Source organism: Heteronotia binoei, chromosome 5, assembly GCF_032191835.1.
Source record: "Heteronotia binoei isolate CCM8104 ecotype False Entrance Well chromosome 5, APGP_CSIRO_Hbin_v1, whole genome shotgun sequence".
NCBI lineage: Eukaryota > Metazoa > Chordata > Lepidosauria > Squamata > Gekkonidae > Heteronotia > Heteronotia binoei.
In genome coordinates, this window is record NC_083227.1 from 57,010,489 (window position 1) to 57,029,572 (window position 19,084).

Genomic DNA, 19,084 nt, shown 5'->3' on the forward strand with positions numbered 1-19,084 from the left:
CTGCTGAAGGAAGAAATCTACAAGTAAAAACAAGTGGCCATGTGGGAAAAATACTCAATCTCATCCTCACCCAACCCCCCAAGCGTTCCACCATTTTCTCCTGAACTAAGAGCCTAGTTTTAAGATGAAAAGAATCTAATGCTCAAGTATCATCTTCCTGAAATAACATTTTCAAGCAATGGACAGTGTGTTCCATTTTTCAGTTCCAAAACTCTTGGCGGTGGTTGAGACACAGCTGACTTATGATGACCCTATGTGATTTTCAAGGCAAGAGATGTTCAGAGGTGGGCTGCCACTGCCAGCCTCTGGTATTCCCTGGAGGTCTCTCATCCAAATACTAGCCAAGACCAGGGCCCTGTTTAGCTTCTGAAATATGACAAGATTGGGCTAGCCCAGGGCATCAATTGCTTAATGTAAGAGCCACATAGAATAGATGTCAGATGTTTGAGAGCTGAAAGGCAGGAACATCAGGAAGGCAGGCAGGAAGAGGAAGTGGAAAGAAGACCAACTTTAACTTTAAATGCATTCTCCAAGCTGTCAGCTGGCTTGGCAAAGTGATTTAAAGCGACAAATGCTTTCTGCAAGACAGTGGGAGCTTCAAGAGCCACACAATGTGTGTGAAAGAGTCATATGTGATTCCCAAGCTGCAGTTTGGCCACCCCTGAGCTATCCAAATGAGGAGGACTCTTACGACATGCAAAATAATAACAAAAAGAAGTGATTGTGAGTACTTACAAAGCCTCCACCACTATTGTACAATGAGCCTGCTTCAGCGGGGAGGGCGGGATATAAATCTAATAAATCGCTTAATAGAAATCTGGAATTTGGAGGCAGGACTGCCATATAAGAGGGTGCTTTCCTGTCTCCACAGTTCCTCCAGTGTAGCTCATTCAACATGAATTACTACCAAGTAAGCATGCATTTCTTGGGCTAGCAGAATATCAAGACTAGAGTTTGGAGGGATTTACTGCCAGATAACTATGCACAGGATTACAGCCTTTGAGGAAAGCACAGGAAAGAAATCCTCTTTTTACCCCAGGCGGCTTGGTCTACAGCAACCTGCATTTCCTCACAAACACCGCCAAGGATGCGGACAGCAGCCAGTCAAGACTCGGCTACCCCACAGGGACCTGCCCAACTCGGAAAACACGCGTGGCGAAAGACAGCCCGTTCCCGCCGCTGCCAGAGGAAGGAGGTGCCCCTTCTGCTCTGTGCCCTGCCTGCCGCGAGACGCTAGACGCACGCGTCGTTGTAGTACCTCAAGGAACCGAACCGAAGCCAGCCGTAGGCGCGCTGGGTCTCCGGGCCGCGCACAAGCAGCTTGCCCCGCCAGGCTGTAATGCCGGGGCAGCCGCTCCTGCCGAGGCTTCTCTTCGCCCGCGCTGAAGATGGAAAGAGAAGCAGCGACAGCGAGCGGGAGGAGGAGCCTGAAAGCGCTGGCTCAACCCTCCGGAAACCAGGCGGCTAGCCGTGAGGCTGGTCGGGGCGCGCCCTTGGTGGGTGCGCTTTATTGGAGACAGAAGCGGGGAGGGCGAGGGGTGGTGGAGCGCAGTCCGGGGAACTCGCCTCACAAAGGCCTGCCAGGAGGCCTCCCGTCTCCTTTGCCAAAGGCACCTGACTGACCCAGCGGTGTTTCTGAGAGAGGAAAGCGGCCCTTTACTGCGGGTCGTCTGGAGCTGCTGGCCAAAGCGGCGCGCGCCTACCGCTCCTTTCGCCTAGGCCGGAAAGATTGGCATCAAACCAGGCGGGGGCCCGCCCTCATCCTTCTCATGAGTTCCCCCTGCTCCTTGCTCCACCTGGAGCTTCCTAGCAAGCGGTCACGCCTCTAGGTTGAGCTTTTCTAGATGCTGGAAAGGAAAATGGATGGATTGATGGGGGCGGGGAAAGGACAGCCCAACCCGTTGTAATCTTGGGCGGGAGCCGTATTAGCCTGTTGCAGCCGCGAGGAACAAGAGTCTTTTAGCTTCTTTACCAGATTTTTTTGGGGGTGAAGTTCTTCTGTTTGCACTTTTTGTGGTAGAATGCCTCGAGAAGTGGCTGTACTATGACCCCAAAGTATAGCTACCGCTTCCATTTTTTATTATTATATTAAAAAGATGGGTTGTAAAACCATCTCATTTTTATTCTGCAAATTTGTCATACCTGCCCTTACCAAATAATACAACCTGCCTTCATAATACAGATTTTTTTGATTCAATGGTTAAAGCTAATCAATTATGCACAAAGTAAAAAGGTGGCCAGATTATGCCAAGACTTCTTTCTTCACAACACTGGGCTTTTTCAGTAGCTACAGGAAATGCACTCTCTCTTCAATGGCGGTATAGAAAATGTAAAGCAGCCAAACACCATTGTTCTATTTCCTCCATGTCTTGAATTCATTTCCCAGTGTTTCCTCCAATTTAATGATTTCCTCAAACTATTTACTCACGAAGATATTTTTTAAAAATCTCTTTAAAAAGCAGTATATGAATTGTTCCATATACTGCATTATTGCTCACACAACTAATGATATTTAGGAAATAAAACATCAAAAGAGGTTTTTTTGCTATGACAGGAAATTATCTGGGACAAACTGCACACTTTATTTGCCCTTCAAACAAACCATGAAAGGGGTAGACTGCCTAGATTTGCTTGGGTTTTTTTTAAAGGCATTAAATCATGAAAACATTACAAATCAATTAGTGTCAGTTCCTGGTAGAGAGATGTTGCTTCTCTGTTAATTATATGAGAACAAACAAAATCAAGTTGATGTGCTATTTTATAAACATCATGGAAACAGTTTTCCATTAAGACACCTTAAATATACTATGTCCTTATTAGTTTGGAAAAGCCAAAATCTAACTTTGTAAGATAATAGCAGACCCTTTAACACATACCTGTTCTTACACACTGCCTTTATATATCTTTTAAGACCTGCTTCCCCTCAAATGGTACACCATAAAAATAACAGGATCTGCTGCCACTTAATGGCTGCATTATCCCCATCTTAGTTATCAGCTAATAGCAGATATTCACCATTTCCCCAACCCAACAGGGTGGAATCACTTCATTCAGAATTCACTCTTGTCAAAAGATTCACCAACACCACGTCACAACTTAACCAGGAGTACAGTGAATCCATTCATAAGGCCCCAAAGGAGGTTGGTGAGGCCTCCATTCAATTAATGCCATTTACTGTTCTAGCACTAAATACTGCTGTGACCAAAAATCATAATCACCTTGTTTAGAATACGAATATACCAGATTTCAAGCTTAGGCATTTCCTTAAGAGTTCTTCTCTGGCTGGAAATATGAGGGCCTAAAGTGCTGGGGATGTAGAAATTTTATCTTTAACTTCAAATGTTATCAATTCTGGGGTATTTTTTTGGGGGGGGGGAGGATAGTTTTTACATTTCCCCCCTTTGCATTATACTAGAGTTCTGAATCCAGAGATAGCTACTAGAAGCTGAAGACTAGGTAAAAAGCAAGAAATTTATTGTCTGTGTGTGTAAAATGCTTTGCAAACTACTGAATGCCTAAACCAGACACACTCTGTACCGAGTTCGTTACAAGGTGCTGGTTATTACCTTTAAAGCCCTATATGGCCGAGGAGCTGCCTGCCTTAGAGACCGTCTCTCCCCATATGTTCCCCAGAGAGTACTGAGAACTAGCTCACAAAATCTGCTGAAAATCCCTGGGCCAAAGGAGGCCAAACTAAAAGCGACAAGGGAGCGGGCCTTCTTGGTAACAGCACCCCAATGGTGGAACCAGCTACCAGAGGAGGTACGGGCCCTACAGAGCCTTAATCAGTTCCATCGGGCTTGTAAAACCGTCCTCTTTCAGCTGGCCTTTTAAGGTGGAACAATTGCACCATCACCATAAGCCTTGACCAGTTCCGCAGGGCCTGCAAGACCACCCTCTTCAAGCTGGCGTTCATGAACTGCTGAATTATAGTTGTAATAAAGGAAAACGCCAAAATGGTTCGGTTCAGGGACCTTGTTTATTATTATGTCAACTGACAGGGATAGCGTCAAAACGTTACCGTCAGATTTAGTAATGTTTTAATTGACTGGTTTTAAATAATGTTAATTTAATGTTTTTATCTACTGTATTGTTTGCTTATGGATGTTGTTAGCCGCCCTGAGCCTGCTTTGGCGGGGGAGGGCGGGATATAAATAAAATTTTACTTTACTTTACCATAAAAACTATGTTTATGCATATCAAGATTGTAGCACCATCTTATGTTATATTGTAATTTTAAACTATTAATTTTAGATGTTGTTTATATGTAATTGTATTTTAATTGCTAATTGCTTTGAATTTTATTGTTGTATCATGGTACAATGCACTATGTCATGTAAGCCGCCCTGAGCCTGCTTCGGCAGGGAGGGCGGGATATAAATTAAAATTTATTATTATTATTATACTCCACACTAAGCTCACCCATTTCCAAAGGGGTCTTTGAAGGCTTGTATGGTCTGTTAAGTCAGTCAAGCCAGAGTGACACAATTGTCCAAGTGCTCACCTCAGATGTAAGCTCCATGGTCTGTTGTGAAGCTCACTGTGGTAAGATGCTGAGGAAATCACCCTTCAGTTTTACCTCATGGCATGTATGTCTAACACTTGGAATCCCAGAGGTAAGAAGGGGAGCATATAATTGAACATTTAAATTGGTTATAGAAAAACCTCATAGACTGAGCACTAAACTAATGTTCAAGTTTCTTTAAGAGTTGGTTCTGGGTCCTCTGCAGCTACACAGCAGTTGCAGAGAATGGCCTTTTAAAAACAGGAGAGGCCATTTGGGCTTGGAATGCCACCAAAGGGGGAGGAAGGGCTCCTGCCTTCCCCTGTATCCATCTTCCCATTCCAAAACAGTGCTGAGGTGGGGAGTTAGTTCCCTGTTTTAGCTGATTCATGTGCACAGATTATTCCACATGCAGCAGCGAAAACATGAAAATAATTCCTGCCCAGCACTATTTCAGAACTATGATCCAACTCTTTAAAACCCCAGATGTCTAGTTTGGTCCTAACTCAACCAATCCAGACTAATAGCTAAAACACAGTCACATAGTGCTGAAGATATTCCACTCAGTTTACTTGCTATAGGAACAGCCAACTTAAGAAATATAGTCTCAGTTCAATGCTTCCAATTATATTTGGAAGGCCACATAACATTGTCCAATGCTACCTTATTTGGTCTGGCTGCCATTAAAATATCTCAAACATCAACACTGGTTCTCAGCATTTCTTTAAAAAGACTCATAACACTCCATTAACTCAAATACTTTATTTAGACCAAGATTTAAACGTTTAAAGTATTTACATTATTGTTCAAGTCAACAGCCTCATTTCTGTAATAGGTTATTAATGTACATACTCTATTTAAACTAGTTTACAGCCCCTTATAAAAGATGTACTATGTATACTCTTAAGACTATTTCTTGTAAAGCAAGAGGGAAAACCATGTTAACACATCAGTAACAGGTTAAACTAACTGGAGCTAGTTTTAGATAATTCAACAGAATTCAAATAATATTCCAGTTGGTACTAGGTAAGGGTCTGGTTTATTTTGTGCACAATCCAAATGCACAGAGGCCATTTTCTTATTTCAAGAGCTTTTATGTACTGTAACCATCTCTTAAACAATGTGTTGAAGGCTCTGTAGAAGGCAGCCTTACTTCTCATATGCCTTAGCCCGCCCACCCCTGAATTACAGGCCATATTCAGATTTCATTAAAACCTCTGCTTGTTTGTTGGGCTCACATACTCTTCCCTTTGAATATGGAACAGGACTGAAATCTTCCGGATTAAAGAAGCCTTGAATCAAATTTCAACTGCCCAAATGCAAAGGAGAGTTCGCTTTCTTCTTGATTTGGGGAGAAAAAATTCCAACATGACCATGTACTTGCATTTGAATGCTGTGGTAAACTGGAGTTTAAGGTTTCTCAAACCATTCACATTCTGCACACTAGAAGGGATAAACACAGGAGTTCATTAAACAAGCCAAATTTAATGCCCATCATGAACAGAGGTTTGTCTGGACATCTGAATGCAGCCATAGGTGCAGCTACGCGGTTCTGCAAAAAATGTGTTCTTTTGTTTAATAAAAGTAATGCATCTCCAGTCTAGGATTAAATCCTTCCTTTCTTGCAATATCGCTTCTTACACCAGTACTATGCAGGCCACTTTGCACATTACTCTGCAAATACAAGGTGATTATATCTGTGGCTCTAGATGCACAAAAACGGTTTTAAGAGTTTTACATATCTATTGGCAAATGCAAAAAACTCCAAAAGCAGATCAGTAAGCACACATGTCTGTGAGGGGAACCATCAAGATAATGCTCACACTTGTGAGTGCTTTTGGCGGTACAGAGACAAAGGATTAACTGATGTGGCCTTGGCAAAATATTACGTAAATGAACCTGCACAAACCAATGATAACAATGTGTTTTTCAATTACAAGTGGCTTTAAAGACCGCAAAAGAGAAATACTCATACTTGTTGATTGTCAGAGATTAACATGTTAATGAGGAGTGGAAGTTTCATGGTAAAACTGAGCCCAAATTCAGATTCCATAACTAATCAACACTTGCAGCCTTTTTATTGGTTTTCAGTACACTGCATGTATGTGAGAATGGGCAAAAGTTTCAAAATTATTCCAGCACTGGGTTAAATTTTTAAATAAAATTGTTCTCATACTAGAAGGTACAAATAAGCGAAGTTTTTTATATAGCAATAGCAACTGCTTTTTCTTTTTTTAGGAAAAGAATTCCCCTATTAGAAAAAACTACATGTTTTATTGCATGCTAAAAATGGGGACTTCTTTTTAACACATCCAGGGTAGTTAGGCCTGTCAGGAATGTAGAATTATAAGATCAAGTGCTTCACCAAGTTAAACATTCCTATAGATAGAAAAACTAGCATATCAGGGAGAAGTGTATGCTAGAATAACCATCAGCACCAACACAGTGGCTTGGGATACACTGGAGTTTTTCCACAGGTGCAACTGTTTCTGGCCACAAATTCTGATTTTCTTGCCTACCCTCCTCCTCCTGAAGCAGACTGAAATCCAAAACATAGCTTTTTTTCAAGCTGGACATTTTTGACGGGGAGAATCAAAGGGCTCTGCAGATATATTGGCTTGGGGAAAATGTCTCCAGTAATGATATATGAAATCAGCAGTAAATTGGCAAGTAGGCAGATAGGGTTTTATTTAAAACAGCTATTCCAATTTCTGAAGCAAACTTTGAGAGAGACAGAAGCAGCTGAGGATACATTTGACATTGTATTAACCATACCTTTTCTCAGAACTGCTGTTTAAAGTTAAATTTATTGGGATCCATTTTTTTTCTCACAGTAGGTAGAACAGTACTTTGAACAAATGTCTTCTGTGAATCATACCAATGGAAGTTTGCTGCTTCATTTAGGCTAAATTTCTGGAAAGGCAACTGAAGGTGTTCTTCGCTATTTTCTGATAGTTACCTTTTTAAAAAAATACTGGAGAAGTTTTGAAACCTCTACAGTTTTATCCACTTTTAAACTAAAGTGCATCCATGCACCCTTAAAGAATGAGACCATGGGGGGAAAGGAGCAACCATTTCAGATATGAATATGTAAGCATAAATAATCATCTTGTTCCCTTCCTTCCTCAAAAAAATTAGTGAGTTCTTCATTGTCTAACTGAATGCCATTAAAGATGCTAAGCAACCTCCTCTTAATGGCAGTGTATTAAGCTTTAGGAATACAACCCTATAGGGGAAATGGAACCAAATACTTACTAAATAGGAGAAAATATGGTTTCTTTTTCAGTATAAACCACTCTAAATAATTGGGGACAAAGGCAAACAACTGCCTTTGTGGGCAACACAGTATTTAACTCTACCTGGTTAGGGCATCATAGTACAAATCCAAGTGTTAATTTGTTGTTGTTTTTTAAATATTAAAAGAACCCATCCCTTTTGTTTAAATAATGCACTTGAAATCAATATATTTAATAAGTGATATTGTTCCTCCATTTAGATGAATATCAGGATGTCAGATTACTATCAGTAGAATTATGCAGGCACATCCTGCTACAGCTGCAATTAAGAACTCCCTGATGACTGATTTTTCAATATTATCTGTCAATTCATGTACTACTGTACAGATGTAAGATGCCCTGCCTTTTAGAATGTGTTAACATAAAGCCATGGATATAAAATTTATTTTAAATATTTAACAAATAATTTAACTGTCAACAGTCGCCCACCATGAAAACATAATGATTCTTCCAACATATGAACTCTACAGCATAATCACTTTATAGTACAGAATCTTTACAAGTCATCTAAATTTACATTAATTTCCCCAAAATTTAATGCAACATTGTTTTCAAACAGCAGCTTCAACAGTAATTAACAATGCCTTTGTTTTAGAAGTTCATCAATCTGAGTCTTGTACATGTTTTTCACATCTTCAAGGTCCAACCTCAGTTCTTCTGCCTCTTCAGCTTTCTCACCATACATCTGGAGAATAGTATTATATCTCTGATCCAGATCCTAGAACAACATGACCTGCTAGTTACCAACTTGCTCTCAACATTTGCAACAACAAAAGGACTGACACTTTTCAGTCTGCCAGCAGTCAAAATGTTCTAGATACAGAAAATATTAAACTTCCTGTTACTTAATCTGCTGTTTTATGCTGCTGTTGATCTGGCAGCTGGATCCTGCATGTATTCTGCCTGGCCGTAAGCCTTTTTATTTAAATTATACATACTTCCAAATACACTTACTTTAAAAACTCTGATGGGCTTCCTAGGGGAAGGAAGCTTTAGAGACAAATTCAAAGCTCCAGCAGTTTTCTTCTTTTAAGTAGTGTGTTAGAGAGTGCATGTGAGAGAAACTGAGACTTGTTCTCTGGCCATAACTCCCAAAAGTAGTTGGCACCTCTCTCTCTCTCTCTCTCTCTCCTTCTACCATTAATCCATTGCAGGTGCAAACTATGTATACTTTCTCCCCAACAGAAAAACACTGAAGAGTTCAAGTTTCATGCAGGGCAGACAGATCTAAGATAGCATTAATGTTTGATAATGTTTATAGTATTGAGATTGGTTTTAAAGGTACAGTAGCTAATTCCTTAGATGTTTCACAGAGAACAGTAAATTCTCCATTCTATTGAGAAAAAAATGCATTAATATAGGTACAGTATAGGTACAACGAACAAGCAATCACAATTGATTTTCTCTGGAGAATAATCAAGAGTCATATTGAGATGGTGTGACGTGACAGCACTTTCCACCATCACCACCAATGTCCACTAACAGATCCATTTGTCACTACCGTTCTTAAACAGCTATCTTCTCAAATTTTGCTAAAAAGAAATGGCCACCATTTTCCAAACAAGATCCATTTTTTCGCTCACAGGGATCCAATTCAGTAAACTTTACTTCAAAAGTCTTTTAGTTTACACAGACAGCAAAAACATTGACATTAAATACTCAATATTTAATACACCAACTTATAGTCTGTTTTTCTGTTTTAACTGTTTAATTATTGTTATTTTATTACTGAATGTGTATTTTCAATACTTATTAATTTTATTGTTTCTGGGATTTAATGCTGTAAGCCGCCCTGAGCCTGCTTCGATGGGGAGGTCGGGGTATAAATCAAATAAACAATAATAATATATTTAGGTTTCACCATAAATAAAATCTACCTACCCTTAGTTGCGTACGTAGCTTGGGTATCTCCTTTATCTTTTCTTCCAAGTCATCATTTTGATTTGTTAATTTTACCAGCTCTTCTGCCATTATTGATCGAGTTCTTTCAAGGTTTCCAATTTCCAGCTGAGATAAGAAATATTTCACAATTAGATTTTGATGACCATTTACAGATGAACCCTAACTCAGTTAAGACATAAAGGGTTATTATTTAACTCACCATAATTCTGGAAAAGTTAATTCAGTTGCAGAAAATGAAGATGATGATATTGGATTTATACCCTGCCCTTCACTCTGAATCTCAGACTTTCAGAGTGGCTCCTTTACCTTCCTCTCCCACAACAAACATCCCGTGATGTATGTGGGGCTGAGAGAACTCTCACAGAAGCTGCCCTTTCAAAGACAGCTCTGTGAGAACTATGGCAGATCCATGGCCATTCCAGCAGCTGCAAGTGGAGGAGTGGGGAATCAAACCCAGTTCTCCCAGATAAGAGTCCACACACTTAACCACTACACCAAACTGGCTCTCTTCCGTGCTTTCTTCCATCTTAATTTAGCACGGAAGATGGCTCACTGAAAAAGACAATAATGCTAGGAAAAGCTGAAGGCTGCAGTAAAAGAGGAAGTCCAACATGAGATGGTCTGACTCTATAAAGAAAGACATAGCCCTGTTTGTGAAACTTGAGCAAGGCTGTTATTAGTAGGACATTTTGGAGGACATTAATTCATAGGGTTGCCATGAGTCAGAAGCAACTTGACAGCACTTAACACACACACACGACCCTGATCACATTAGCTAATGATTACATATAGATCCCACACAGGAACAAGATCATGTGTTCTCTATTTTCAGGATCGGTAATTTTTCATCTTTGCCAGATCAGGCAACTGACCTCCTATCTCTCCCCCCACTCCGACCTAGCCACAGTGATCCATGCAATGGTCACCTCCAGGTTGAATTACTGTAACTTGCTCTATGCAGAGCTACCTTGAGACTGATTCAGAAACTTCAGCTGGTCCAGAATGCAGCAGTGTGTTTTCTTACAGGATCACCATTAAGAGCACATATATAACCAGAGCTCCACCAGCTGCACTGACTACCAGTTGAATACTGGGTCAAGTTCAAGGTTATGGTTCTGACCTTCAAAGCCCTATGCAGTCAGTTTGATGTAGTGGTTAAATGTGCAGACTCTTATCTGGGAGAACCAGGTTTGATTCCCCACTCCTCCACTTGCAGCTGCTGGAATGGCCTTGGGACAGCCATAGCTCTCACAGAATTATACTTGAAAAGGCAACTTCTGGGCGAGTTCTCTCAGCCCCACCTACCTAACAGGGTGTCTGTTATGGGGGAAGAAAATAAAGGACAGTGTAAGCCGCTCTGAGACTCTGATTCAAGGAGAAGGGCGGGGTATAAATCTGCAGTCTTCTTCTTCAGTCTAAGACCAAACATACCTTCAGGACTGTCTCTTCAGATATGTCCCCAGAAAGCACTGTGCTCTTTGGACCAAAATCTACTGGTGACCATGGCCCTAAAGATGTTCGCTTAGCCTCAACTAGAGCCAGGGCCTTCTTGGTTCTTGCCCAGCCTGGTGGAATATACTCCCTACTGAGATCCAGGCCCTTTGGGATTTAATGCAATTCCACAGGGCTTGCAAGATGAAGTTCCACCAAGTTCACAGCTGAGGCAATGGATGTCCATCTATATCAGCTTCCCCTGTACTGCTGCACATGTTGTCAACTTTCACTACCTTTTGCCTACCTGTTTTCCAAATATCATCTACCCTTCACCTGCAACATTTGGGGAACTTAAGTGGGAGCAAATGGAGAGTGTCAGAATGGTGCCATTGACTGTTATTGTTTGCTACTTATGGATTTTATTTTAAATTGGGTTTAATAACATATTTTAAACACTGCATTATGTATTTATTGCTCATTGTAACTCGTCTTGGGCCTACTTGCAGGGGAGGATGATCTAGAAGTCAACAATGGTACAATGATTTCTATATCATAAGGACATTTTTTGTGATGCCTTAAATCACATGTTAATGACTGCTTAATAAAAACCATTAGAACCACTGGTGTGTAGGAAGAGACAGGAGCAGTATGCTGCTTGTTCCCATACTACTTGCTTGAGCTGCCCATTTGGAAACAGGTTACTGTAAAGACAACCCCAAATCCCCAATGATTTTTTGCTCCAGATGAAAGGAAATGATCCAGTAAAAGCTGCACATATAGGAATATGAATCAGTAACATCCCTTCCTTTCCTTCCCTGTGCCCTGGCCTACCTGTCAGGTTACACACCTACTGGCAATAGGATCACTGAATACTTTTAGCATAAATGGTTTTCACCATGATTGCAACAGGGTTTTTTGCCATAAGATAAAGTTCAACACATACTATCTATGAACCCTGCCAGACAGTGCTGATAGTAACTGGGGGAGGTGCAGTAAGACAAACCATACCACTTGCCCCCTGGATCCCTGTCCATCCTGGCTGGTGAAAGCCAACTTGTCCCTTTCAACAGGGACTTTCCCAGAGAAACTGAAGGAGGGAGTGGTTAGTCCACTTTTGAGAAAAAAAAACATTGGACTCTGGGGTCTTGTCCAACTACCGCCCAGTTTCAAATTTACCATTTCTGGGTAAGGTAGTTGAGAAAGCGGTGGCAGAGCAGTTACAGGTTTGCCTGGATGAGACATCTGCCTTGGACCCATTCCAGTCCGGCTTTTTCCCAGGCCATGGGACAGAGACTGTCCTAGTTGCTCTCACAGATGACCTAAGACTGCACTTGGATCAAGGTGGGTCAGCACTGCTGATACTTCTCGATCTGTCAGCAGCATTTGACACGGTTGATTATGACCTTATGACGCACTGCCTCGCTGTTGCTGGAGTTCAGGGGGTGGCCTTACAATAATTTTTCTCCTTTCTCCGGGGATGGGGACAAAGGGTGGTGCTTGGAGAGCAGACTTTCTTGCGGCAGCCACTTATATGTGGAGTGCTGCAGGGAGCCATTCTCTCGCCAATATTATTTAACATCTATATGCGCCCCCTTGCCCAGATTGCCTGAGGTTTTGGGCTGGGCTGCCACCAGTACGCTGATGACACCCAGCTCTATCTGTTGATGGGTGGCCGGCCAGTCGCTGCCCCTGACCAGTTGTCTGAGGCATTGGGAACTGTGGCTGGGTGGTTACAACAGAGCAGACTGAAACTGAATCCAGTTAAGATGGAGGTCCTGTACCTGAGTTGGGGTGGGTATGGGCATCGAACTCCCAGCTTTGAACAATGCCACATGGTGCCAGCCCAACAGGTGAAGATCTCAGGAGTGACTTTGGATGCCTCCCTTCCCATGGAGGCCCAGATCATGATGGTTGCCAGGTCTGCCTTTTGTTATCTTTGACAGATCAGGCAGCTAGCACTATATCTATCCCCCAGGACCTGGCTACAGTGATCCATGCAATGGTCACTACCAGACTAGACTACTGTAACTCAGTCTTCGCTGGCTTACCCTTGAGACTGATCCAGAAACTGCAGCGGGGGCAGAATGCAGCAGCTTGCCTGCTGACTGCACCACCTTTATGGGTGGGCATTCAGCCAGCGCTCTGCAGTCTGCACTGGCTGCCCATTGAGTACCAGGTTTTAGTTCTAACGTTTAAAGCCTTATGTGGCCTGGGACCAACATACCCGTGGGACCATCTCCTTCCATATATGCCCAGGAGGTTGTTATGTTTGGGCTCTCAACATCTGTTGGCTGTCCTCAGTCCAAGAGATGCCTGCCTCGTCTCAACTAGGGCCAGGCCTTTTTCAGTCTTGGCCCTGATCTGGTGGAATCAGCTCCCTACTGAGATCCAGGCCCTACCTGGCTTATTAGCCTTCCATAGGGCCTGTAAAATGGAGCTGTTCTGCCAGGCTTTTAGCTGAGGTTGCAGGCATCTATTCTTGATCTGGTTGGCCTCCTTGACCAGCACTGTCATTTGTGCTAGGAAATGAAATAAAAACTGCCATCTCTATGAGATATCATGATGTGAGACAGCTAGGCTGGGCAATATATGATGACGTGGTAATCTGAGTGCTGTGGAGTTGTCTGTTTATATAATATTTTTATTGTATGTTATTGTTTATTGTTGTACTCCACCCTGAGCCCTACGGGGAATGGGCAGAATAGAAATATACTAAAATAAATAAATTAAATAATAATGGAAAGAATTTATGTAGATTTGTCTTTGTGACAGAAACTGACTCTTCACTGACATTGTAAGAACTACTAATTCACTTGAAAGATCAACTAGCAAAGGAAATTCCCCACAGTGGTTCACCATGATTTGTACCCTACAAAGTAGGGCAAGAATTTCTATTTTATTCAACCAGAATATTGTTAAACACCATCCCAGCATCTATCTAACCCTATGGAAAAAGTAAGATGAACTCCAGCGAAACAAGCATCGGGGGTGGGGGGAATGATCAGATCCATTTTCCAAGTAGTACTGCACCTGAGGGAATGTGTTCCTACATACATTTGCGAACAAGTATATGTAATACACAAGTTACCTGTAGGTGAGAAATTTCTCCATCACGTAATTTTAACTGTGACTGCAGATTTTCGATAATACTTGAACCTGCTCCCATTCTCACTGCATCATAAAGATTGCTCCCACTTGTAGACATTGAACCAAAGGAATGATCATTAGAGTCGTCCTGTAAGGACAATGTGAGAATTGTGAAACTGAATACTAAAATAATTTAAGGTAAAATAGTACTAAAATAATGAGCTGGATCCAGGTGTTAATTTCTGCTAATGGAAAGAGGAGGGCTATATTCATCAATGCCCTCCTTCAAATTGCAGACCTCCCATTTCCCCTTTCCTGTGCACCAGAAGCAGCTTTTCAGGGAATTCTGTGGGCTGCAGCAAGAGAAGGGAGACAGAAAAACTCTGTTGTGATAACAGAAATACCTTCTAATAGCAGAAATATCTTTGGGATCTAGCCCAATGATTCTTCAGCCAGAGCTAATTTAAAAATAAGGTGAACAATAGCAGGTGTCAAAAAAACAATTTGGTGTAAAGGATAAAATACTGGGCTTGGACCTGAAACACTGACTTCAAATCCCTGCTCAGCCATGGGTTAGTTACATGTCTGTCACCTTAATCTAAATCACAGATTGTTATGAAGATAAAGTGGGGGGAGGGGGGATATTGCAGGCACATTCAACACTTTAATGTCCTTGAAGAAAGTGTGGGAGGAAACCAAAGTTTTGAAAACTAAATTTCAAAAAGATCTAGGCAATAGTAATAGCAAAGACATCAGTGGTTTGCAGAGTTAATGTTCCAGAAACAACAGCATTTAACCCAAAATAATAGAACTGTATGAAACTGGTGAAAGGGGCTAACGACAGATTTTATCAGAAATTGAATTCTTATGACGTTTAATCATATACTATCACAAATTTAAGCCACTTGAACACAAGAGAAGCGCCCTTGATTTCTAGTAATGACTACATATCCAACTACTACACAGTACTGTATAACACCTTCTGTCTATATTCCCAGATTCATTCCTTCAGATACAATGAAGCAGCAAAATTACTTCAAGTACTTCATATTTGACAAGCAGCTTAGCCGGATACAACTAAAATACTAACAGAAAGACACTGAGATCTACAGTAAATCCCACTCAGAAGCAGCAAGTGCAAAAATGTTGCAATACCTGAGATACGAAGGAGGCCTGGAGCCCTGCCATATCAACCCCACTTACAGAGCTTGAACGTGACAGCGTTGGAGTACTTGAGACTGTTTCTGTTGTTGATGGAGTAAATAATTTTCGTTCCTTGAGGGAAACATATAATATCCAGAAAAAAAAGAATAGGGGGTTAGTGTGCTTTTCTGAATGAGCACACTTGCACCAGGATGAGGGCAAAGGTACAGTAAGCATCGGTTCTACTCTTAGTCTGAATGGGCCAATTTCTAATTGTTTAAACAACTTAACAGCCTTCATAACATAACTTATTCTCCTTCAGTTTTGCAGATTAATTTAAAAAGACTAGTATTCACAAAAGAGAATGAATCCTTGAAGTCTCACAAGCATCTCAAACCTAGGTACATTCATAGCTGTGCCTACAGGACTCTTTCTATATTTGTCAATTCAATGAATCCACATTATTTTGCAAGCAAATTAAGACACTGGTTGTTAACCCTTAATCTACTACCAACCACCAGGGCTTTTTTTTGAGCAGGAATGCAGTTCCGGCTGGCTTGACATCTGGGGGTGTGGCCTAATATGCAAATGAGTTCCTGCTGGGCCTTTCCTTTTAAAAAGCCCTTTGTGACACAATGGTGACATCAGGGGTGTGTGGCCTAATATGCAAATAAGTTCCTGCCACCAAGTATAGAAAATCATCAAGTGCCCCCAAGCCCCCCCCCCACACACAAAGGTATTCTAAATAAGGTAAGTTCAGTTACATAGGTATATTTATGATCTATGTACTGTATGAATGTATTCAATCTCATGTTACTGAGGACAACCAAGAGGGGAAAAAAATTAAACTCTCCTAAATGTAATCAAGCCATAAAGACCAAAGACAGTGTTCATAGGCAAAAGGACCAAGGAAAAGGGGAGCAAGCAGATTCCCTGAAAGCAGGTCACTGAAAGCAGATTCCCAGGGAAACAAAGGTCACAAAACAAAGTATCATACAAATACATGAAGTTGTTTTGCACCCAGTCAGACCATTGGTCCATCTAACTCATTATTGTTTACTCTGAGTTGGATCCAGGAATGGAAAAATACCTTTTCTCTCACTGTTTCTTGTGCAAAGATTGCTTTCTTTTTTTCTTGTTCTACTTTCATTTTCTCCATTTCTAACTGAGTAGCTAACAGTGCCTAAAGAAAGTAACACAGATGTATTAACTCAATGGAAACTCTTTATTATATTAAAATCATATTATATCAAGGAATTAAACAAACCTTTTCTTTCTTCGCCTCTTCAACCGTTTTAACATATTCTTCTTTAAGATTTTCGAGCTCAACTTCATACCTGTGTTAAAGAGGAAGAAAAGTCTGTTAAAGAAATCAATAAAATATATTTTGATTGTCACTTTATACAACAGAATTTTAAGAAAAAGACCATCCTGAATCTCTCTCGTTATCATCCACAGGATGAAAGCCCCATATTATTAGTATATAAGAATGCCTCGTAAGCAAGTTGATACAAAGCAGAATGCACCTGTTATGATCTTCCCTTTGCCAGTTTGGTCATCCATGAGATACACAACCAATTTGTGTGATCTTCACTACAGATGGATTTAATTGCTAGGGAGACTGGTTGGTAAATCCACGGCATCAGGAATGGTTCTGTACCAAATTGGTCGTTATTATGTTGCCAGCTGTTAATGGTACAATCTTTCTGCTTTCTACTGCCTTTGATCAAATGTTCCCAACAAAATTAAGGACCAAGCTTTGAAAGTAATAGATAATGCTAACATCCCACCTTGGCTGCTGAAATCATGCATATTTCCTATGGAAAGTAAACATTTAAAAAGTAATTTACCGATTGTTTTCATTCTCTAGTTTCTTGAGCCTGGTTTTCTCTCCTTCTAGCTGAGCTTGAAGGCGGCTATTTTCTTGCCTGAGAAGACTATTCTGTGATTCAGCAGAAGATAACTGGATTTTATTGGAAAGAAGTTCTTCTGTAGCAGCGCGTTCTCTTTCCGCCTGTGCTGCTAGGGCAGTTTGAGATTCCCCTAACGACAACAAAAAATGCATCGTACTGCTAAATGTTACATTTAGGCATCCATTGCTTAGAGTAACAGCAAAAATACCTAGCCTCACTGGAAAAAATAAAAATTATTTTGAAAAAAATACTTCGCCTCTTCCATAAATTTAGAAATGTCTGCATTATAACTAACTAGTTGAAAGTTTCAATGTTGAAAGACTATATATTTATTTCTCTGTCCTTGCTTTTAAAGTAATTTGGCTTACTAGACACATTCCACTTTGAACATATTTCCCCCTAATCCTAGTTTTTAGCTGACTTCATTTACAGTGACCAGGGTCCCAAAACCCTATACCATTTGTTCTAATTTTCTGCACGCATGCAAGTGTACACACACACACATTCACTCACTCCTCTCCAGGATCTTGTGGAGCAACATTTGATACTGTAGGATGAAACCTGGGAACACACACATAAACCTTGACTGTGGAAATTCTTTTTGAACATGCACATGCAGATCCTAGTCAACCAAATCAATGCACTACCACAGCATAGATTCCAGATTTTCAGTTCTGTAGCCCTAGGAGGGGGATGTGGAATGGTATGGCACAGCTCCATCTCATAAGATCTCGGAAGCGAAGCATGGTCAGTACTTGAATGGGAGATCGCCATGGAAGACTGTACAGAAAGGCAACAGCAAACCATCTCTGTTTCTCATTTGCCTTTAAACCCATTGCTGGGGTGTGACTTGATGTCACTTACAAATGTACATAATTCTAGCAACCTGATAGCCCAGCCTAACCCAATCTCATCAGAGCTTGGAAGTTAATCAGCATTGGCCCTGGTTAGTACTTTGATGGAAGACCATCAAGGAAGACAGGGACTGATATACACAGGAAGGCAATGGCAAACCATTTCTGTTCATCTCTTGGCTCAAAAGCACCATAAGAACATAAGAGAAGCCATGTTGGATCAGGCCAATGGCCCATCCAGTCCAACACTCTGTGTCACACAGTGGCCAAAAAAACCCCAAGTGCCATCAGGAGGTCCACCAGTGGGACTAGAAGCCCTCCCACTTTGCCCCTTCCCCAAGCACCAACAATACAGAGCATCACTGCTCCAGACTGAGAGTTCCAACAATAGGCTGTGGCTAATAGCCACTGATGACCCTCTGCTCTCTATGTTTATCCAATTCTCTCTTGAAGCTGGCTATGCTTGCAGCCACCACCACCTCCTGTGGCAGTGATTCCACATGTACTTCCTTTAATCCGTTCTAACCCAACTGCTCAGCAACTTCATGGAATGCCCATGAATTCTTGTATTGTGAGAAAGGGCGAAAAATACTTCTTTCTCTACCTTCTCTATCTCATAATCTTGTAAACCTCTATCATGTCACCCCTGAGTCGACATTTCTCCAAGCTAAAGAGCCCCAAGCGTTTTAACCCTTTAATCATTCTACTTGCCATGGTCCTGGGGTTGCAACTTGCCATAAGTCTGTTGCTACCTGATGACATGCAATTATTATTATTAATCCTTGCCCTACTACATTGTTTCTGGAGGTCTTTACTGACTGAGCTGTCTTTTGTGTTTTGCAATCTGCCTTGAATTGATGATAACAACAACAACAACAATAATAATATCCACATGTATATGCATACACTTGGATGGACACATGGATGTTTACTTTCTGGAGTGCTATGTAC

At 41.2% G+C, this 19,084-nt stretch overlaps 2 protein-coding genes across 4 annotated transcripts in view; both read right to left on the bottom strand.

Moving 5' to 3' along the window:
- The window catches only part of EOGT (EGF domain specific O-linked N-acetylglucosamine transferase), a 33,611-nt gene extending 31,798 nt beyond the window's left edge, over window positions 1-1,813 (bottom strand). Inside the window, exon 1 of one of the 3 annotated variants that reach the window (XM_060239512.1) lies at window positions 1,704-1,813. The gene's annotated coding sequence lies outside the window, so the exon portion shown is untranslated. Of the gene's footprint in view, window positions 1-1,258 lie in introns of all 3 variants that reach the window. The other 2 variants (XM_060239513.1, XM_060239510.1) reach the window with 2 other exon arrangements.
- A 3,438-nt stretch (window positions 1,814-5,251) lies between these two features.
- Window positions 5,252-19,084, bottom strand: part of TMF1 (TATA element modulatory factor 1) — a 37,317-nt gene continuing 23,484 nt past the window's right edge. Inside the window, exons 11-17 of the mRNA XM_060239515.1 lie at window positions 17,217-17,409; window positions 16,634-16,703; window positions 16,457-16,549; window positions 15,379-15,498; window positions 14,225-14,371; window positions 9,682-9,807; window positions 5,252-8,518 (exon numbers count right to left, since the gene is read on the bottom strand). Of these exons, the coding sequence (XP_060095498.1) occupies window positions 8,375-8,518; window positions 9,682-9,807; window positions 14,225-14,371; window positions 15,379-15,498; window positions 16,457-16,549; window positions 16,634-16,703; window positions 17,217-17,409 (893 nt within the window). The 3' untranslated portion in view covers window positions 5,252-8,374. The remainder of the gene's footprint in view (window positions 8,519-9,681; window positions 9,808-14,224; window positions 14,372-15,378; window positions 15,499-16,456; window positions 16,550-16,633; window positions 16,704-17,216; window positions 17,410-19,084) is intronic.